The sequence below is a fragment of the Xyrauchen texanus genome, chromosome 26 (assembly GCF_025860055.1).
Source record: "Xyrauchen texanus isolate HMW12.3.18 chromosome 26, RBS_HiC_50CHRs, whole genome shotgun sequence".
NCBI lineage: Eukaryota > Metazoa > Chordata > Actinopteri > Cypriniformes > Catostomidae > Xyrauchen > Xyrauchen texanus.
In genome coordinates this window covers 3,121,450-3,136,926 of record NC_068301.1, presented here as the reverse complement: position 1 = coordinate 3,136,926, position 15,477 = coordinate 3,121,450, and the positions used below count along the sequence as shown (strand labels likewise).

The following is a 15,477-nucleotide window of genomic DNA, read 5'->3' as shown; positions in this document are numbered from 1 at the left end:
AGTTTTTCTGGGGGACATTTCTGTCCTGAAGGTCCTGAGTATAAATATTTTGTGTACACAGTGTATTACAGATGTATTATAGGAACTGAGACTGATATATACAAATTCCACCAAAATACACACATTTGGCAAAAGATATACCGTTGGCATTAACACAGCCAAAATGATAAAAAAATTAAAAAATTAAAAAATGTAAAAAAAATGTCCCGAAGGTCGCTCAAGAGTTAATCTGGCATCCCGACAGCAGGAAGTAAATCCCGGAAGTGAGCGCTCGTTGAAACATTACGCGTAAAGTGAATTGAGAGATACATTACAAGGATTAAACAATATTTTTTTCACCATGAGGGCTCGCCAATGACTTTAAACTGGATATCTGAGGATGTTGGAGTGAAAACCGGATAAAATACCAGAAAAACAGACTGGAGATGGTATAAATGATGCTGATGTGCGGATTTAATGTGACGTGTGTTAGTGGCGGTACATCAGGGCTGATTGACAGCTGATCACATCCTGTTTTTTCTGCTTTTTCTTTCATTTATTCCGCATAAAGCGTCCAAACGGCATGTTTAAACATGTGCAGTATTTCACCACGTCTTTCCTCTTAAGTCGTTTACTGTAAATAATACAGGAAGATGTTTCCTAAAACCTCTTTCACGAGTCTCATAGTGGGGGTCTTCCTCCTGTATGTGCTGCACACATGTTGGGTTATGTATGGGATAGTTTACACGAAACCATGTGAAAATCCCAAAAGTGACAGCTGTATCACACCACACATGGCTGGAAATCCTCGACTGCAGGTAAGATTGTCATGTTTTATCATTATGGATAATTGCAACTTATTTATTTTTAAGTATGCATGTAAAAAGGCCTCTTTTAAGCCATTTCTCTGTGTATTGCCAATGCTATTTACATGGTGCACCAAGGTACTTCAAAGAATATAGTGGTGCTACAATGGCACATGGCCCAAAAGCAGAGTATTATCAAGGTACTTAGTCATTGCAGGTTTGTTAGTGATTGCACAATATATTGCATAATATAGTAGTTGCATTGATTAGAGGTAGACCGATATATCGGTTTACCAATATCGGTGCCGATAGTTGCTTTTTGGAACTATCGGTAATCGGCAAAATCGATATCAATAGTTGCCGATAGTTTTTCCGTCATTTCAAAATAAGAGTAAGAATAGGAATATGCTTAATATAAGAGTAAGAGAGTGTTTTGGGCTTGTTTGTACTTAAAAGTCCAACAATATGCACCAAATCTGCTTTTGTTCTGGTTATTATTGGGATTTTGGTTGAACAAAAAACTGCTTCTGGAGTTTTATTAATTTTGTACTCTTTGTTTTGACTGCCATAGTAAAGAAAGAATAAGTAATTTATTTTTTGGTCATTTTATAAGTCGATTTTAAAAACTATTGGCCGATTAATCGGTTATCGACCTGATGCTCATTTTTAGGTTCTAGATATAATAAATTATTCAAGCTGTAGCATTTGATAATATATAAAAATGTATTCCTTATATGCTCAAAACACTTGTAAACTTGTAAATCGAGAAGAATGTGTTTTTAATTGAGTTCTGAGTCATTTGGATGTTTTTTCTGGGTCTTAAATTTAAAAAAATGTATGTGGTGCAACAGTCCGGAGACGGTAAAATAATAATAATAATAATAATAATAATAATAATAATAAATCTATTTAAATGCTGAAAGTTTTGACAAAAGAGGTGTTTGCATGAGAAGTGCAGAATAATATTATATTAATCTTTTTATTAAAAAAAACAAGCGGTGAAAAAATTATTATTTTAATTAGTTTCTCCCCAATTTGTAACGCCCAATTCCCAATGCACTGTAAGTCCTCATGGTGGCGTAGTGACTCGCCTCAATCTGGGTGGCGGAGGACGAATCTCAGTTACCTCCGCGTCTGAGACCGATCAATCCGCGCATCCTCTCACATGGCTTGTTGAGCGTGTTGCCACGGAGACGTAGCGCATGTGAAGGCTTCACGCTATTCTCCGCGGCATCCACGCACAACTCACCACGCGCCCCACCGAGAGCGTAAACCACATTATAGTGACCACAAGGAGGTTACCCCATGTGACTCTACCCTCCCTAGCAACCAGCCCAATTTGGTTGCTTAGGAGACCTGACTGGAGTCACATGTGACAAAAACAACAACAGAAAACCCCTTTTCGATACTGAAGATTGTACATGCAGTAGATGGTGTTGGGAAAGGCAAAAGCATTTTTTTCAAGTTTTCAAAATTGATTTATTAAATATTAAACCATTAAAAAGTCTTTCCTTGCTGTGACGAGCACATACATACAGGCTACAAGAGTCCTAAATTAATGAAACCCCAGTACGTTGTGCATTCAAAATCCTAATAATAACCAAAGAAAATAAAAATAAATATGATTTGGTGCATAACGTGCGACTTTTAACTATAAAAAAGCCCAAAATACACCTGGGACCCTTATTTTGAAATGTGTGCTTCCAGTTCACATAAACGCATAAGAGAAACAAACCATGCACCGATACAACCATCTACAATGTATTACAATATAAACACCATAAAACAAACTTTGTTGTATGGGTTGATAAAACCTACATGAGCAATAATTCATCAAAAGTATATATATATATATATATATATATATATATATATATATATATATATATATATATATATATATATATATATATGTGTATAAATAATTAAAGAAAAACTGTAAATCAACTTTAGCTTTAAATTAACATTATATAATGTCTGTGCTTCATATGTGTCTTTTTAACAATATCTCGTTTTAGTAATCGTGCATTAGTCCATAGACAGTCACTCGACCGAGTCTTGGCTCCGTTACAATGCTCAAAGTATTTACCAAATTATATAAAATTATAAATATAATTTTATATAATTAAATTAATTTGTATTATAAATATTTTTTTTATAATTAAATTGATTAATTTAAATGTAATTTGTTTGTGTGTATTTAGTGAAAAATAGTTGATTGTATTTTGTTCGTATATTTTGAATCTACTTTAAATTATGATTCCTTTGATTGACCTCTTAAAATCTATGGGCGCTATATCGAGAATTTTTTTTTTTTATGATTTAAACGTTAAAGTCTCTGTATATGTTAGTCTGGCATATGAGGTATCATTTAAAAGCTTAGAATCTGAACTTTTCATAGATAACCATCACTTCTGCAATTATGTTACTTAAAATAACAAAATAAGGCCTCAAATGATTTGCGTCGCAAATAAGTGCCACCTAGTGGTTATGTGGTAGAAATACAAAGATTTATTTAAAGTAGCACTTAAATGGACAAGTCATATATCAAATGAAAGCTCTCACTCTCAGAAATGTAACTTTATAGTTTATTTTGTTGCACTAATAACACAGTTCAAAATATTTTCAAAAGAATCACAAAGTGAAATATGATTTGTGTAAGTCGTCAAATACAAATGTCTCTTTTATGCACAGATAAATGCTGCTGTTAGCCCCAAATAGCTCAAATCTTTATATCTGCTTTTAGCTTAGGTAGTTGTGTAAAGAACTTGCCATTTTGACTTGTCTGTGAGCTTGCTTGTGTGAATAATCCAATGTTGTTTTTAACAACATCTCGTTTTAGTAATCGTGCAACGATATAAAGGTTTATCAAAAATGTGTGAAAGGTCACAAAGATGGCAGACTTGACACGCCCGTTTTAAGCTAGATTTTTAGAACATTTCTCATTTTATCGTCTCCGACAACCTTAAAAATATTAATATAATGATATAGATTGAAGAAGGTGATTCTGTTAATATGTTTTAACCATGATTATATCTGTTATTAGCTGAGCGTCTACACCACAGTGAAACCGAATGCTGATGGTGGACACAGTCTGATCCACAGAGAAGAAGAGTTTGATGTGAATACCAGATTTGAAAGGTCATCTATGAATGGACATTGCACTTAAATGACACTCAATATTTCACTGTTAAAATGTTTCTCTGTACTGTGTTGAGGCACCTGACACACCTGATATGTCCCGCACTCTAACAGATGTAATTACCACTTTTTTAAGGTCAGTAAATGTGTCTCTGCCTAAAAAGACACGCAAGAATGGGACGCTGTACGCCATGGTGTTCCTGCATCAGGTGGGGGTGAATCCATGGCAGGATCCACATCAGGTGCATTTGGTCACACAACTGACAACGTACATGCTGCCGAAACCTCCAGAGATCAGTCTGATCACAGGCCAGGATGACCCGCAGGTGAGGGGACGCACACTTCCTGTTTACATGATGTGATGGTGGTCAAATGGGAGGTCTCACTGGAGGTGCGAGTTCGAATCCAGGGCGTTCTGAGTGACTCCAGACGGGTCTCCTAAGCAACCAAATTGTCCCGGTTGCTAGGGAGGGTAGAGTCACATGGGGTAACCGCCTCGTGGTGGTGATGAGTGGTTCTCTCAATGGGGCGTGTGGTGAGTTGTGTGTGGATCGTGGAGAGTAGCATGAGCCTCCACATGCTGTGAGTCTCCGCGGTGTCGTGCACAATGAGTCACGTGATCAGATGCGTGGATTGACGCTCTCAGAAGCGGAGGCAACTGAGACTCGTCCTCCGCCACCCGGATTGAGGCGAGTAACCGCGCCACCACGAGGACCTACTAAGTAGGCGTTCCATAATGGGAGAAAAACACTGTGTGTTATTGTGATTGTTTCCCAGAAACCAGATCAGCAAAAACCAGGTTCTGACTCCGAGCTGGACCGGCCTGTTTCTCACTGGCGTTCCCGCCTGACTCTAAACGTGGTCTCTGAGAACTTCCTGTTTGATCGCGAGGCGCTGCCTGGAGACGTTCATCGCTACATGAAAGTGTGAGTTTAACTGTCAGGTCTATAATCCACCTGCTCCCTGCAGTGACCTTTGACCTTTGGTTTAAGTGTCCTAAAGATCGCATCATACCACGACTAGTTTCTCGACCCGTCTTTGTTCTCGACTTGCCTAGTTGTGAGTGTTCAAACAGTTGTTTCTTAGCATTTCGGAAAATAACGGAGTAGCGATAATGATGTTAGAGTTGAAAGTTTGTCGTCGGGGTTCGGTTCATTTCCATGAATCATTTGAAACTGGCCGTTTCAATTAAATCAATTTAAAAATCAGATTGAAAGATTTGTTTCCGTCCTCGTCCAAAAATGTCTCTGTTTGCCATTTTTCATGTATACATGTTTTCGGTACAACAAATATATTGGCAAATATTGCTGTTTATTACAGCGTATTGTTATATTGGTGCATATAAATATAATTTTATATAATTAAATTAATTTGTATTATAAATATTTTATTTATAATTAAATTGATTAATTTAAATGTAATTGTTTTTGTGTGTATTTAGTGAAAAATAGTTGATTGTATTTTGTACTTATATTTTGAATCTACTTTAAATTATGATTCCTTTGATTAACCTCTTAAACTCTATGCGCGCTATATGGAGAATAATGTTTATGCTTTAAACGTTTAAGTCTTCGTATACATAAGTGAGGCATATGAGGTATTGTTTAAAAGCTTAGAATCTGAACATTTCAAAGATAACATCACTTCTGCATTTATGTTACTTAAAATAACAAAATAAGGCTCAAATGATTTGCGTCGCAAATAAGTGCCACCTAGTGGTTATGTGGTAGAAATATTCAAATTTATTTAAAGTAGCACTTAAATAGGCAAGTCATATATCAAATGAAAGCTCTCACTCTCAGAAATGCAACTGTTTAGTTTATTTAATTGCACTAATACCACAGTTCAAAAGATTTTCAAAAGAATCACAAAGTGAAATATGATTTGTGTAAGTCGTCAAATACAAATGTCTCTTTTATGCACAGATATCTGCTGCTGTTAACCCCAAATAGCTCAAATCTTTATATCTGCTTTTAGCTTAGGCAGTTGTGTAAAGAACTTGCCATTTTTACTTGTCTGTGAGCTTGCTTGTGTGAATAATCCAATGTTATGTCGTAGATATCCAGCTCAAAATATGCAGTGCCGTAGGAAAAGCATGCAAAACAAATCATCAGAAATATAGGTTATCGACTATTAATGATAATAAAATGTATATAATGTTATACATCATCGCAAAGGGGAGGATCTCAGCTTTTTAAGGACTCCTAGATTGAGCTTATAGTCCACTCAGAGGTCGAGATATTCAATGAAAAATTGGGGATGGTACAAGAACAAAAAATAAATAAATATACATAGTCAAAAAAAAATCTATATTATGAAATAAAATGAGACTAATTTTGGCAGTTAGTCCTAAAGGATGTATGAATGGTAGCCCAAAAATGCTTCAGTGTTTAAGAGGTTCAAAACAAATTCCTTTTCTAGATATTTCAGTGCAAAATACATATATGATCATGACATTGAATATTGTTAAAAAGCTGAGAAACGTCAAGATTTATAGTTTCAGCCAGTCCTAGATGTGCTGTAAGCCTTTATAATTCAGTTCATGGTTAAATATTTTTCAGGTATCAGAATGGGAAGAAGATGGTTTACCTGCCGCTGCTGTTTGTAGATGAACTCAGCAACCGAGTGAAGGATTTAATGGTTCTGTACCTTTAATTCTGTCTGGATTTGAGCAGTTCTTTTCTTGCATTTGCTTTATATATAACGAGAGCTACACAGAATGGCTGATAATGTGTTTAAAACATCTTTTACAGGAGATCAACAGCAGCTCAACTGAACTGCCTCTGACCATCTCGTATGACTCCATCGCTCTGGGAAAACTGCGATTCTGGATCCACATGCAGGACGCCGTTTATTCACTGCAGCTGTTTGGTAAGAATATAATGACGTGTGGGTAATTAAAGCTATAAGAGGATTTAACTGTGATTTTACCATCGTTAACATGCTGGAAAATCCCTTTACCTTGGTCAAAGCACTGTAAAGCATGGTATAGAAAGCAGGGGCGGAGCCAGGAGTTTTTCAAAAGGGTGGCCAGGCAGGGGCAAGCGATCAGAAAGTGGTGGCACAGAAATGTTTGGGCAGCATTGTTATATTGTCGGACTGGGGGGGCGGGGGGGGTGGATACATGCATTGACACCCGGGACGGAGAGGTTTGGCGAGCTTGGTGTGCGCACATGTTACGTTTTTACAGAGATGATTTCACCTCTAAAGAACTCAATTGTGCCAAAATAATGAGTAAAACAGCAATTGCGAGTGGGGTGGCCAATGGGGTTGCCAGGTCCATTCGGTCCATGTTGGCCACGGCCACCCCTGGCAACCCCCTAGCTCTGCCACTGATAGAAAGGCATATTGTATGGACCTCAAAAGGGGGGCGCTGTATCGCGGAAAAAGTTTAGCTTTATATGTAAGTGTAAGTATGTGGTATCATTTGAATGTGGTATCATTTGAAAGATTAGAATCTGAACTTTTCAGAGATAACATCAATTCTGCATTTATGTTACTTAAAATAACAAAATGAGGCCTCAAAACATTCACATAATGGGGTGGAAATAAGTAGTAAAAGTCCTTCACATAGCACCTAAATGGACAAGTCATATATCAAATAAAATGATAATATTATTCAGAAAATATTTTTTCACTAGTGATGATAAAATGTGTAGGATCTCAGCTTTCTAATGACATCTAGATTGAGCTTGTAGTCCACTCAGAGGCCGAGATATTCAATGAAATAACAAGGGTGTTGCTTGAACTAAACATTAGACTGAATGTCTATGGACGAGCACATCTGTGAGGCCTAAAATGCGTTAGAGCGCCCCCTACAGTTCACATCTGTATATAGTGATGGAATGTGATTTTGCTGCCACCTAGTGGAATAAAATGAGACTTTTCAAAGTGAGGTGAAGTGAACAGAACCAGAATTACATGCTTACAAAGTCAGAAAAACAAACAAAAAAATCTATAATTTCTGTTTATAATAAGTTTATAAACACATACAATATTATTTATGAATAATTGGTGTGTGAATGGTGAGCTTTTAAATTTGAGTGTGAAAAATTGCGGGCGGCAGCACAAAAATGCAGCAACAGAAATATTGATGCCAGCGATCAATAACAAATTACAATAGTTAATCATAATAATCACAATAAACTATTTGTTTACAATCAGATCTATCTATATATATATATATATATATATATGACCCCAAACTCAAAGAAAAAAATTATAATCTATATTTTATATTATTCAGACCTGTTTCAGGGTAATTATGATTTTGTTTTCCAATTACTATAAGTATGCATCCCCACAAATTCACATTGTAATGTAAAGAAAATATTGTATGTGATATGAGGACTAATATAATATACATCATGTTCTTGCAATGCATTATATATTTTATTTTTATTTTGGGGTGAAATATGGCATATTCATGTTTCATGATATTCACTGTTTTATTGTATGTGTGTGTGTATATATATATATATAATTAATGTGGTAAATGTTCATTTTGCACATTCAGGCTTCACTGAAAAAGATGCAGATGAAATTAAGGGAATTTTTGTGGACACTAATCTGTATTTCCTGGCTCTCACCTTCTTTGTGGCTGCTTTTCATGTAAGTTTGTGTGTTTTAAACATCATATGCATATACATGATATTGTGTTAATTCTCTTTAAACATCTTGAGGCTTCCTGGATTTCACTGTATTGAAGCATCACTGTGTTTTTCAGCTTTTGTTTGATTTCCTGGCGTTCAAAAATGACATCAGTTTCTGGAAAGAGAAGAAGAGTATGGTCGGGATGTCCAGCAAAGCAGGTCTGTTTGCACTTCCTTGTTTTTCAGAAGTAAAAAATATCTTTGCTGAAGAAAAATGTTATTTGCTATTTTGAGATGTATAAAATTGTATATTCAAATGAGCAACAATATCATAAAAACAACAATATATATATATATATATGTTTTTTATTCTATGCCATGTTTATGCTAAGAACGAAATGCAAAATAATTTTCTTATATATATATATATATAATTTTTTAATTTAATTTTAAAGTTAATTTTATATAAATTTTATGTTGGGAAAAAAGTCCTTTTGAAATGCACATTTATTTTGTTAAGTTGTGAATACATTTTTTTTTCTTCAAATTTTAGTTTTACATGAAAAGCTTAATAAATTTTTGTCCTATTGGCCAATTTAAAAGAAGCAGTCAAATATACCTCCATCAGTGTTTTGATAATCAGGGATGCAAACGACTCACTTTTCGGCTAAAGTCACCTTTAGTTCAGCGAATATGTCCAAATTGTTTGGTAATAACTTAAAATGCATACCTTAAGCTTAAACACTTAAACAAGCTTGAAATACACCAAACAAATCACTGAAAATATCCTACAGGAGCACCTGCTACATTTTGATTTAATGACACTTACTCGTATCATAGAATGTGGTGCAACATTTAAATGTATCAATTAATAATGGAACATCGCAACATTGTTGCAAAAGGAGAACAAAAGGATTTGGAATGTATTTGTTTGCATATGTTACATGTCAGCGTTCAGTGTGAAATCAGCATTAATGTGAAGTGTTGTGTCAGTGTTGTGGAGATGTTTCAGCACAATCGTGATCTTCCTCTATCTTCTGGACGAGCAGACCAGTCTTCTGGTTCTTGTTCCAGCTGGAGTCGGGTCATTAATAGAGGTACGACTCATGTGTTCAACAGCAGACATGTTTACACATCCAGCTGTTGTCTTTGTGTATTTGAACGTCTTTGCTCTCGTTGTTTCAGGTGTGGAAAGTGAAAAAAGCCTTTAAGATTCACATCGTCTGGAGGGGCTTTACTCCCATGTTCCTGGTAAACCGTTTAGGTTCCTCTTTAGTGCTCTGAATAAACTGGTTAACGGTGATAATTCTCTAATTGTGAATTATTCCCGATCCGTCCTTCAGTTTGGGAAATCGGACGAGTTGGAGAGACGAACAGAGGAATATGACACTCTGGTGAGTTATTGCTTCTATCCAAACCAATCATTTGACATATCTGAATATTGCTATTATAATTCTTTCAAACAAATGTTCCTTCCGATCAGGCAATGAAGTATCTTTCGTACCTGCTCTACCCTCTGTGTGTCAGTGGCGCAGGCTACGCGCTTGTGTTCGTGAAGTACAAAAGGTGAACTGTCACTTTAATTATGACATCATACAGTACACATTCATTATCTGATGTTTTGAAACAGCATATGTTAACTTATGTTACATCATCAATATTTGATGTTTTAACAGCTGGTACTCATGGCTTATTAACAGTTTAGTCAATGGTAAGTGTCGTTTTGTAACTTTCTTACTGATTTATTCATTTTGAAACATTAATGATGGGAAATTTATTGTTGATTATTGTTGTTCTCATATGATCAGGGGTGTACGCCTTTGGATTCCTCTTTATGCTCCCTCAACTCTTTGTAAATTTCAAGGTTTGTTCAGTCAAAAAACAGCTCTTGCATTCAGAATATTGACCTTAATGCTTCACGTCGGTTTCTAATCGCTCTAATTGCGTTTGTTTCGACAGCTGAAATCCGTGGCTCATCTGCCCTGGAAAGCCTTTATGTACAAGGTAAGAGAGGAGACCGTAGGTATTGCAATGTTTTGATGGTTTATAGTAATTACTTTGTTGATCTTAAGCCATTTTGCCACAACTTTGGAGGTATGCTTGGGGTCATTGTCCATTTGGAAGACCCATTTGCACTGAGCTTCAACTTCCTGATGTCTTGAGATGCTGCTTCAATATATCCACATCATTTTCCTTCCTCATGATGTCATCTATTTTGTGAAGTGCACCAATCCCTCCTGCAGCAAAGCACTCCCACAACATGGTGCTACCACCCCCATGCTTCACAGTTGGGATGGTGTTCTTTGGCTTTCAAGCCTCTCCCTGTTCGCTCCAAACATAATGATGGTCATTATGGCCAAACAGTTCAATCTTTGTTTCATCAGACCAGAGGACATTTCTCCAAAAAGTAAGATCTTTGTCCCCATGTGCACTTGCAAACTGTAGTCTGGCTTTTTTATGGTGGGTTTGGAGCAATGGCTTCTTCCTTGCTGAGCAGCCTTTCAGGTTATGTCAATATAGGACTCATTTTGCTGTGGATCTAGATACTTGTCTACCCGTTTCCTCCAGCATCTTCACAAGGTCCTTTGCTGTTGTTCTGGGATTGATTTGCACCTTTTTCACCAAACTACATTCATCTCTAGGGGACAGAGTGCGTCCTAGAGCCATATGCGCCTTACTAGGAATTAATTTGAAGTTCAAGTCAAGTGGTTTTTATTGTCGTTTCAACCATATACAGTTAGTTCAGTACACAGCAAAACGAGACAACGTTCCTCCAGGACCATGGTGCTACATAAAAACAACAAAAGACCAACACAGGACCACATGAGACTACACAACTAAATAACAAACCTATATAAAGTGCACGTGCAAACGTGTGCACAAAGTACGGGACAGTACAATAAATTACTGACAGTGAACAGGACAATAGACACAGTGAGAGCAGTGCAGCCGACCAGAACACAGTAGTGCATAAAGATGACAGTTTCTAAAAATGCCAAATGTAAACATAACATACTATGAGATAATGTTCTATGCACATAGCAGTTATTGAGGTAGCAGACAGTTATAAAGTGACAGTAATTAAAGTGCAACTCAGGACACGTGTGTGTCAAACCAGTCTCTGAGTATTGAGGAGTCTGATGGCTTGGGGGAAGAAGCTGTTACACAGTCTGGCCGTGAGGGCCCGAATGCTTCGGTACCTCTTGCCAGACGGGAGGAGGGTAAAGAGTTTGTGTGAGGGGTGTGGGTCGTCCACAATGCTGGTTGCTTTGTGGATACAGTGTTTTTTGTAAATGTCTTTGATGGAGGGAAGAGAGACCCCAATGATCTTCTCAGCTGTCCTCACTATCCTCTGCAGGGCTTTGCGGTCCGAAACGGTGCAAGTCCCAAACCAGGCAGTGATGCAGCTGCTCAGGATGCTCTCAATAGTCCCTCTATAGAATGTAGTGAGGATGGGGGTTGGGAGATGTGCTTTCCTCAGCCTTCGAAGAAAGTAGAGACGCTGCTGGGCTTTCTTGGTGATAGAGCTGGTGTTGAGGGACCAGGTGAGGTTCTCCGCCAGGTGAACACCAAGGAATTTGGTGCTCTTGACGATCTCCACAGAGGAGCCGTCGATGTTCAGCGGAGAGCGGTCACTCTGTGCTCTCCTAAAGTCAACAACAATCTCTTTTGTTTTGTCCACATTCAGAGACAGGTTGTTGGCTCTACACCAGTCTGTTAGCCGCTGCACCTCCTCTCTGTATGCTAACTTCATGACTGAAGTTGTACAGCAATGAGGAGCGATCGTAAAAGATGTCTGTTTTGATGTACAGTCAGTTTGATAATCGGTTAAAGCTCTAAAATAAGTATTTCACATAATAAATTCGATAACTTTAGCTCGACGACTGCTACTTTAGGTCATGAGATATTGTTGGTCACTGGAGAAGTACATCAATCAGCTCAGCTGTTAAGAGTTTGACTTGGCGATCTGTTGGTAATGTTTTCGCCCCTTGTACATCGTCAACATCTTTGAATTAGTGCAAATAATGTTAGACGAAATACCCTACACAGTTTTCAAAGTTGACGCGAGAGAGATCCCTTCTTGATGCGACCGCGCCAGAGCCCTTCTACCAAGATGAGCCTGCAAGCTTAGCATAAAATAGCATAACGCGGCAGTCCCATTGGCATTATGTGGGTGGGGCGGTACTGTCGTAATACTCTCCTATGATAGAGCTGCGGAGGTTTTTATCTCAGTAAATAAAAGAATCACTGAGAGCGCTTCCCTGTCAATGATAAAAAGATGGAGAAAGGAGCTATTAGTGCTATTTGATGTACAAAACAAGCCCAGATGAGACCTGTAAGGTGTATTTCCCCCCCTTTTTTCTCCCAATTTGGAACGCCCAATTCCCAAAGTCTTTGTGGTGGCGTAGTGACTCGCCTCAATTCGGGTTACTGAGGACGAATATCAGTTTCCCCCGCGTCTAAGACCGTCAATCCGCGCATCTTATCATGTGGCTTGTTGAGCGCATTACCGCAGAGATATAGCGCGTGTGGAGGCTTCACACCATCCATCGCGGCATCCACGCACAACTCACCATGCGCCACACCGAGAGCGAACCACTTTATAGCGACCACGACGAGGCATGACTCCAGCCGGGCCAATTTGGTTGCTTAGGAGACCCGGCTGGAGTCATTCAGCACGCACTCAGCATTCGAACTAGCGTCTCTACCACTGAGCTACCCAGGCCCCCCTTGTAAGGTCGCAATTTAATTACCACATAAATGAGTCAAGTCTTAACTGTCACCAAACGCAGAATTAGACGTTATTTGTAAGGAAGCACTTTTCATGTGGCGTTCAAAGATTGACGCTGGCGTAGACGCTCTGAATCATGAAAGCAGCTTCACGATTGCTGTAACAAAGCGGATAGTCGCAGTCTACCGGCTGATTGATATTGTGGAGGATGAGAGTTTAAGAGATTTAATGCACATTGCAATGAAAATGCATCCTATGTGGAGACTAATTCAATCAGTCAAACTCCCAATTAGACTTTGAGAACGTTTAATGTTGCTTGAATTGGTGATATTTTAGAGCATTTCTATCTTTATACTGTAAAAGGCTTTGTTTGGTAAATGTTAATAAACATTATATTGTTGTTACATATTGTTTTGTTTTCTTTCCTAAGAAGGAAATAAATGCATTTTGACAATAAAATAAGTATATTTAGTGTTACATTTCAGCACTTTCAAAATCTGCGATTAATCATGATTATACAACAAATTATGCGATTTAATTGCGATTTAAATTTTTATTTATTTTTTTTACTGAAAGCACATATATATATATATATATGTGTGTGTGTATATACTGTATATCAGCGCAATACATGCATATAATAAGCTTTTTCATATATACTGGCCATTGGTTATCAGTTATAACGTTATATTAGTGCATTCCTAGTTTGCTTGTTTTTGGCATTTATTTAATATGTATTTCTCAACAGGCTTTTAATACGTTTATCGACGACGTCTTTGCTTTCATCATCACCATGCCGACATCACATCGACTAGCCTGCTTCAGGGATGATGTCGTGTTCCTCGTATACCTGTATCAAAGATGGTGAGGAACCTCTTTCCTAATCTAACGTTCATATTGAACTGAGTTTTTACCGCATATGATTGATATGTGAGGCGTTTATATTATTTTAGGCTGTACCCGGTGGACAGAACAAGAGTGAACGAGTACGGTGTGTCTTACGATGAAAAGCCAAAAGGAAAGTCCCATAAAGATTAACATCATCACAACAGCACAGCGTTGCCATGGAAACAGCAGTGGGATTCAAAAACATGCAAACGCAGTATCTGGAGTCAGACAACGATGCATTTGTGTCTAGTTAAAAACTGAGAAAGTTGACCAGCTCACGGATAACTTGACTGAGACACTGTTTAAACTTTTACTATATTTTGTGGAGTTATTGGAAAGAAGAAAAAACTAATGCTTGGTGTAATTTTACAGAATGTATTTTGATGGGACCTTTTAATTCCATCTCTAATAGTGTTTTGAAATTAAGACCGTATCACAAGGGTGCCAAAAGACCAGAGTTTCAGATTAATTATCTGTTTTTTGTTGTTGTTTTGAATATGAATAGATTAATTTGAGCTACATGACTGTGCTCCGAGAGAATGATGTATATGTTTGTTTTTGTGCTCTTTATTCCATTAAAAGTGTTTCTGTGATTCAACTGCTTAATTACAGAGACTTTATTAAACAGTCTATGCCTTTCACATCCTTCATTCCTTGATGTAAATATGTGACGCTCTTTTTGCAAACCAATAAGATTATATTGCGGACCGTTTTCTCGGGTTTGTCCACTCTTTCCCAGCAGTGATAGAATTTATAGATTTTTAACTTTAAATTAAAGGAAAGCAAAAGACATCTCAGACTAGACTTTAAATTTAACTTCTCTCAAAAGCAGGCATATGTTTCCCACTAAAATGCCAAATGTAGTATATATATATATATATATATATATATATTTTTAAATAAGTATATTAGTATATTGCCCAATCTAAATTGAGAATTACAGATGTTTCTTTACAGTAATTATATAATTACAGTATATATCTAGATCAGTGCAAGACATTAATTTTGATCTAAATACATGATTAAACAATAAGTTTGACCTGAGCATACAGCACCCGCTTAAGCTATATATATATATATAAACAGTGAAAAATTATTTGTAATGACCAGTTGCTTTCATTTTTTGAAAATCTTCTATATTTTTACAGTCATGTTTTCAGTATGTTTCTCCTGTTTTCACTAGCGCGCGGCCATCTTGAAAGTTTGTCTCTGAACTTCCGTTCTAGCATTTCCTATATAGACATCTCTGGTGTTTATGTCAAAGTGTAAATAGCTAGCGAAATGGTTATACAGGTTATAGAGTTGTCAAAAGCTAACATGAGTGTATTATAAAGTGTTC

The 15,477-nt window shown here is 37.1% G+C and overlaps 1 protein-coding gene across 1 annotated transcript; it reads left to right on the top strand.

The window, feature by feature from the left end:
• The first annotated feature begins 269 nt into the window (after positions 1 to 269).
• Positions 270 to 14,762, top strand: LOC127619883 (lipid scramblase CLPTM1L). Its single transcript, XM_052092904.1, has 17 exons — positions 270 to 797; positions 3,832 to 3,926; positions 4,063 to 4,252; positions 4,704 to 4,852; positions 6,488 to 6,566; positions 6,680 to 6,797; positions 8,443 to 8,537; positions 8,653 to 8,737; positions 9,512 to 9,615; positions 9,704 to 9,769; positions 9,862 to 9,912; positions 10,002 to 10,084; positions 10,195 to 10,229; positions 10,327 to 10,382; positions 10,478 to 10,522; positions 13,999 to 14,114; positions 14,204 to 14,762. Exons 1-17 carry the CDS (start codon positions 633 to 635, stop codon positions 14,286 to 14,288), a joined length of 1,617 nt encoding a protein of 538 aa, XP_051948864.1. The 5' UTR covers positions 270 to 632; the 3' UTR covers positions 14,289 to 14,762.
• Positions 14,763 to 15,477: the final 715 nt, after the last annotated feature.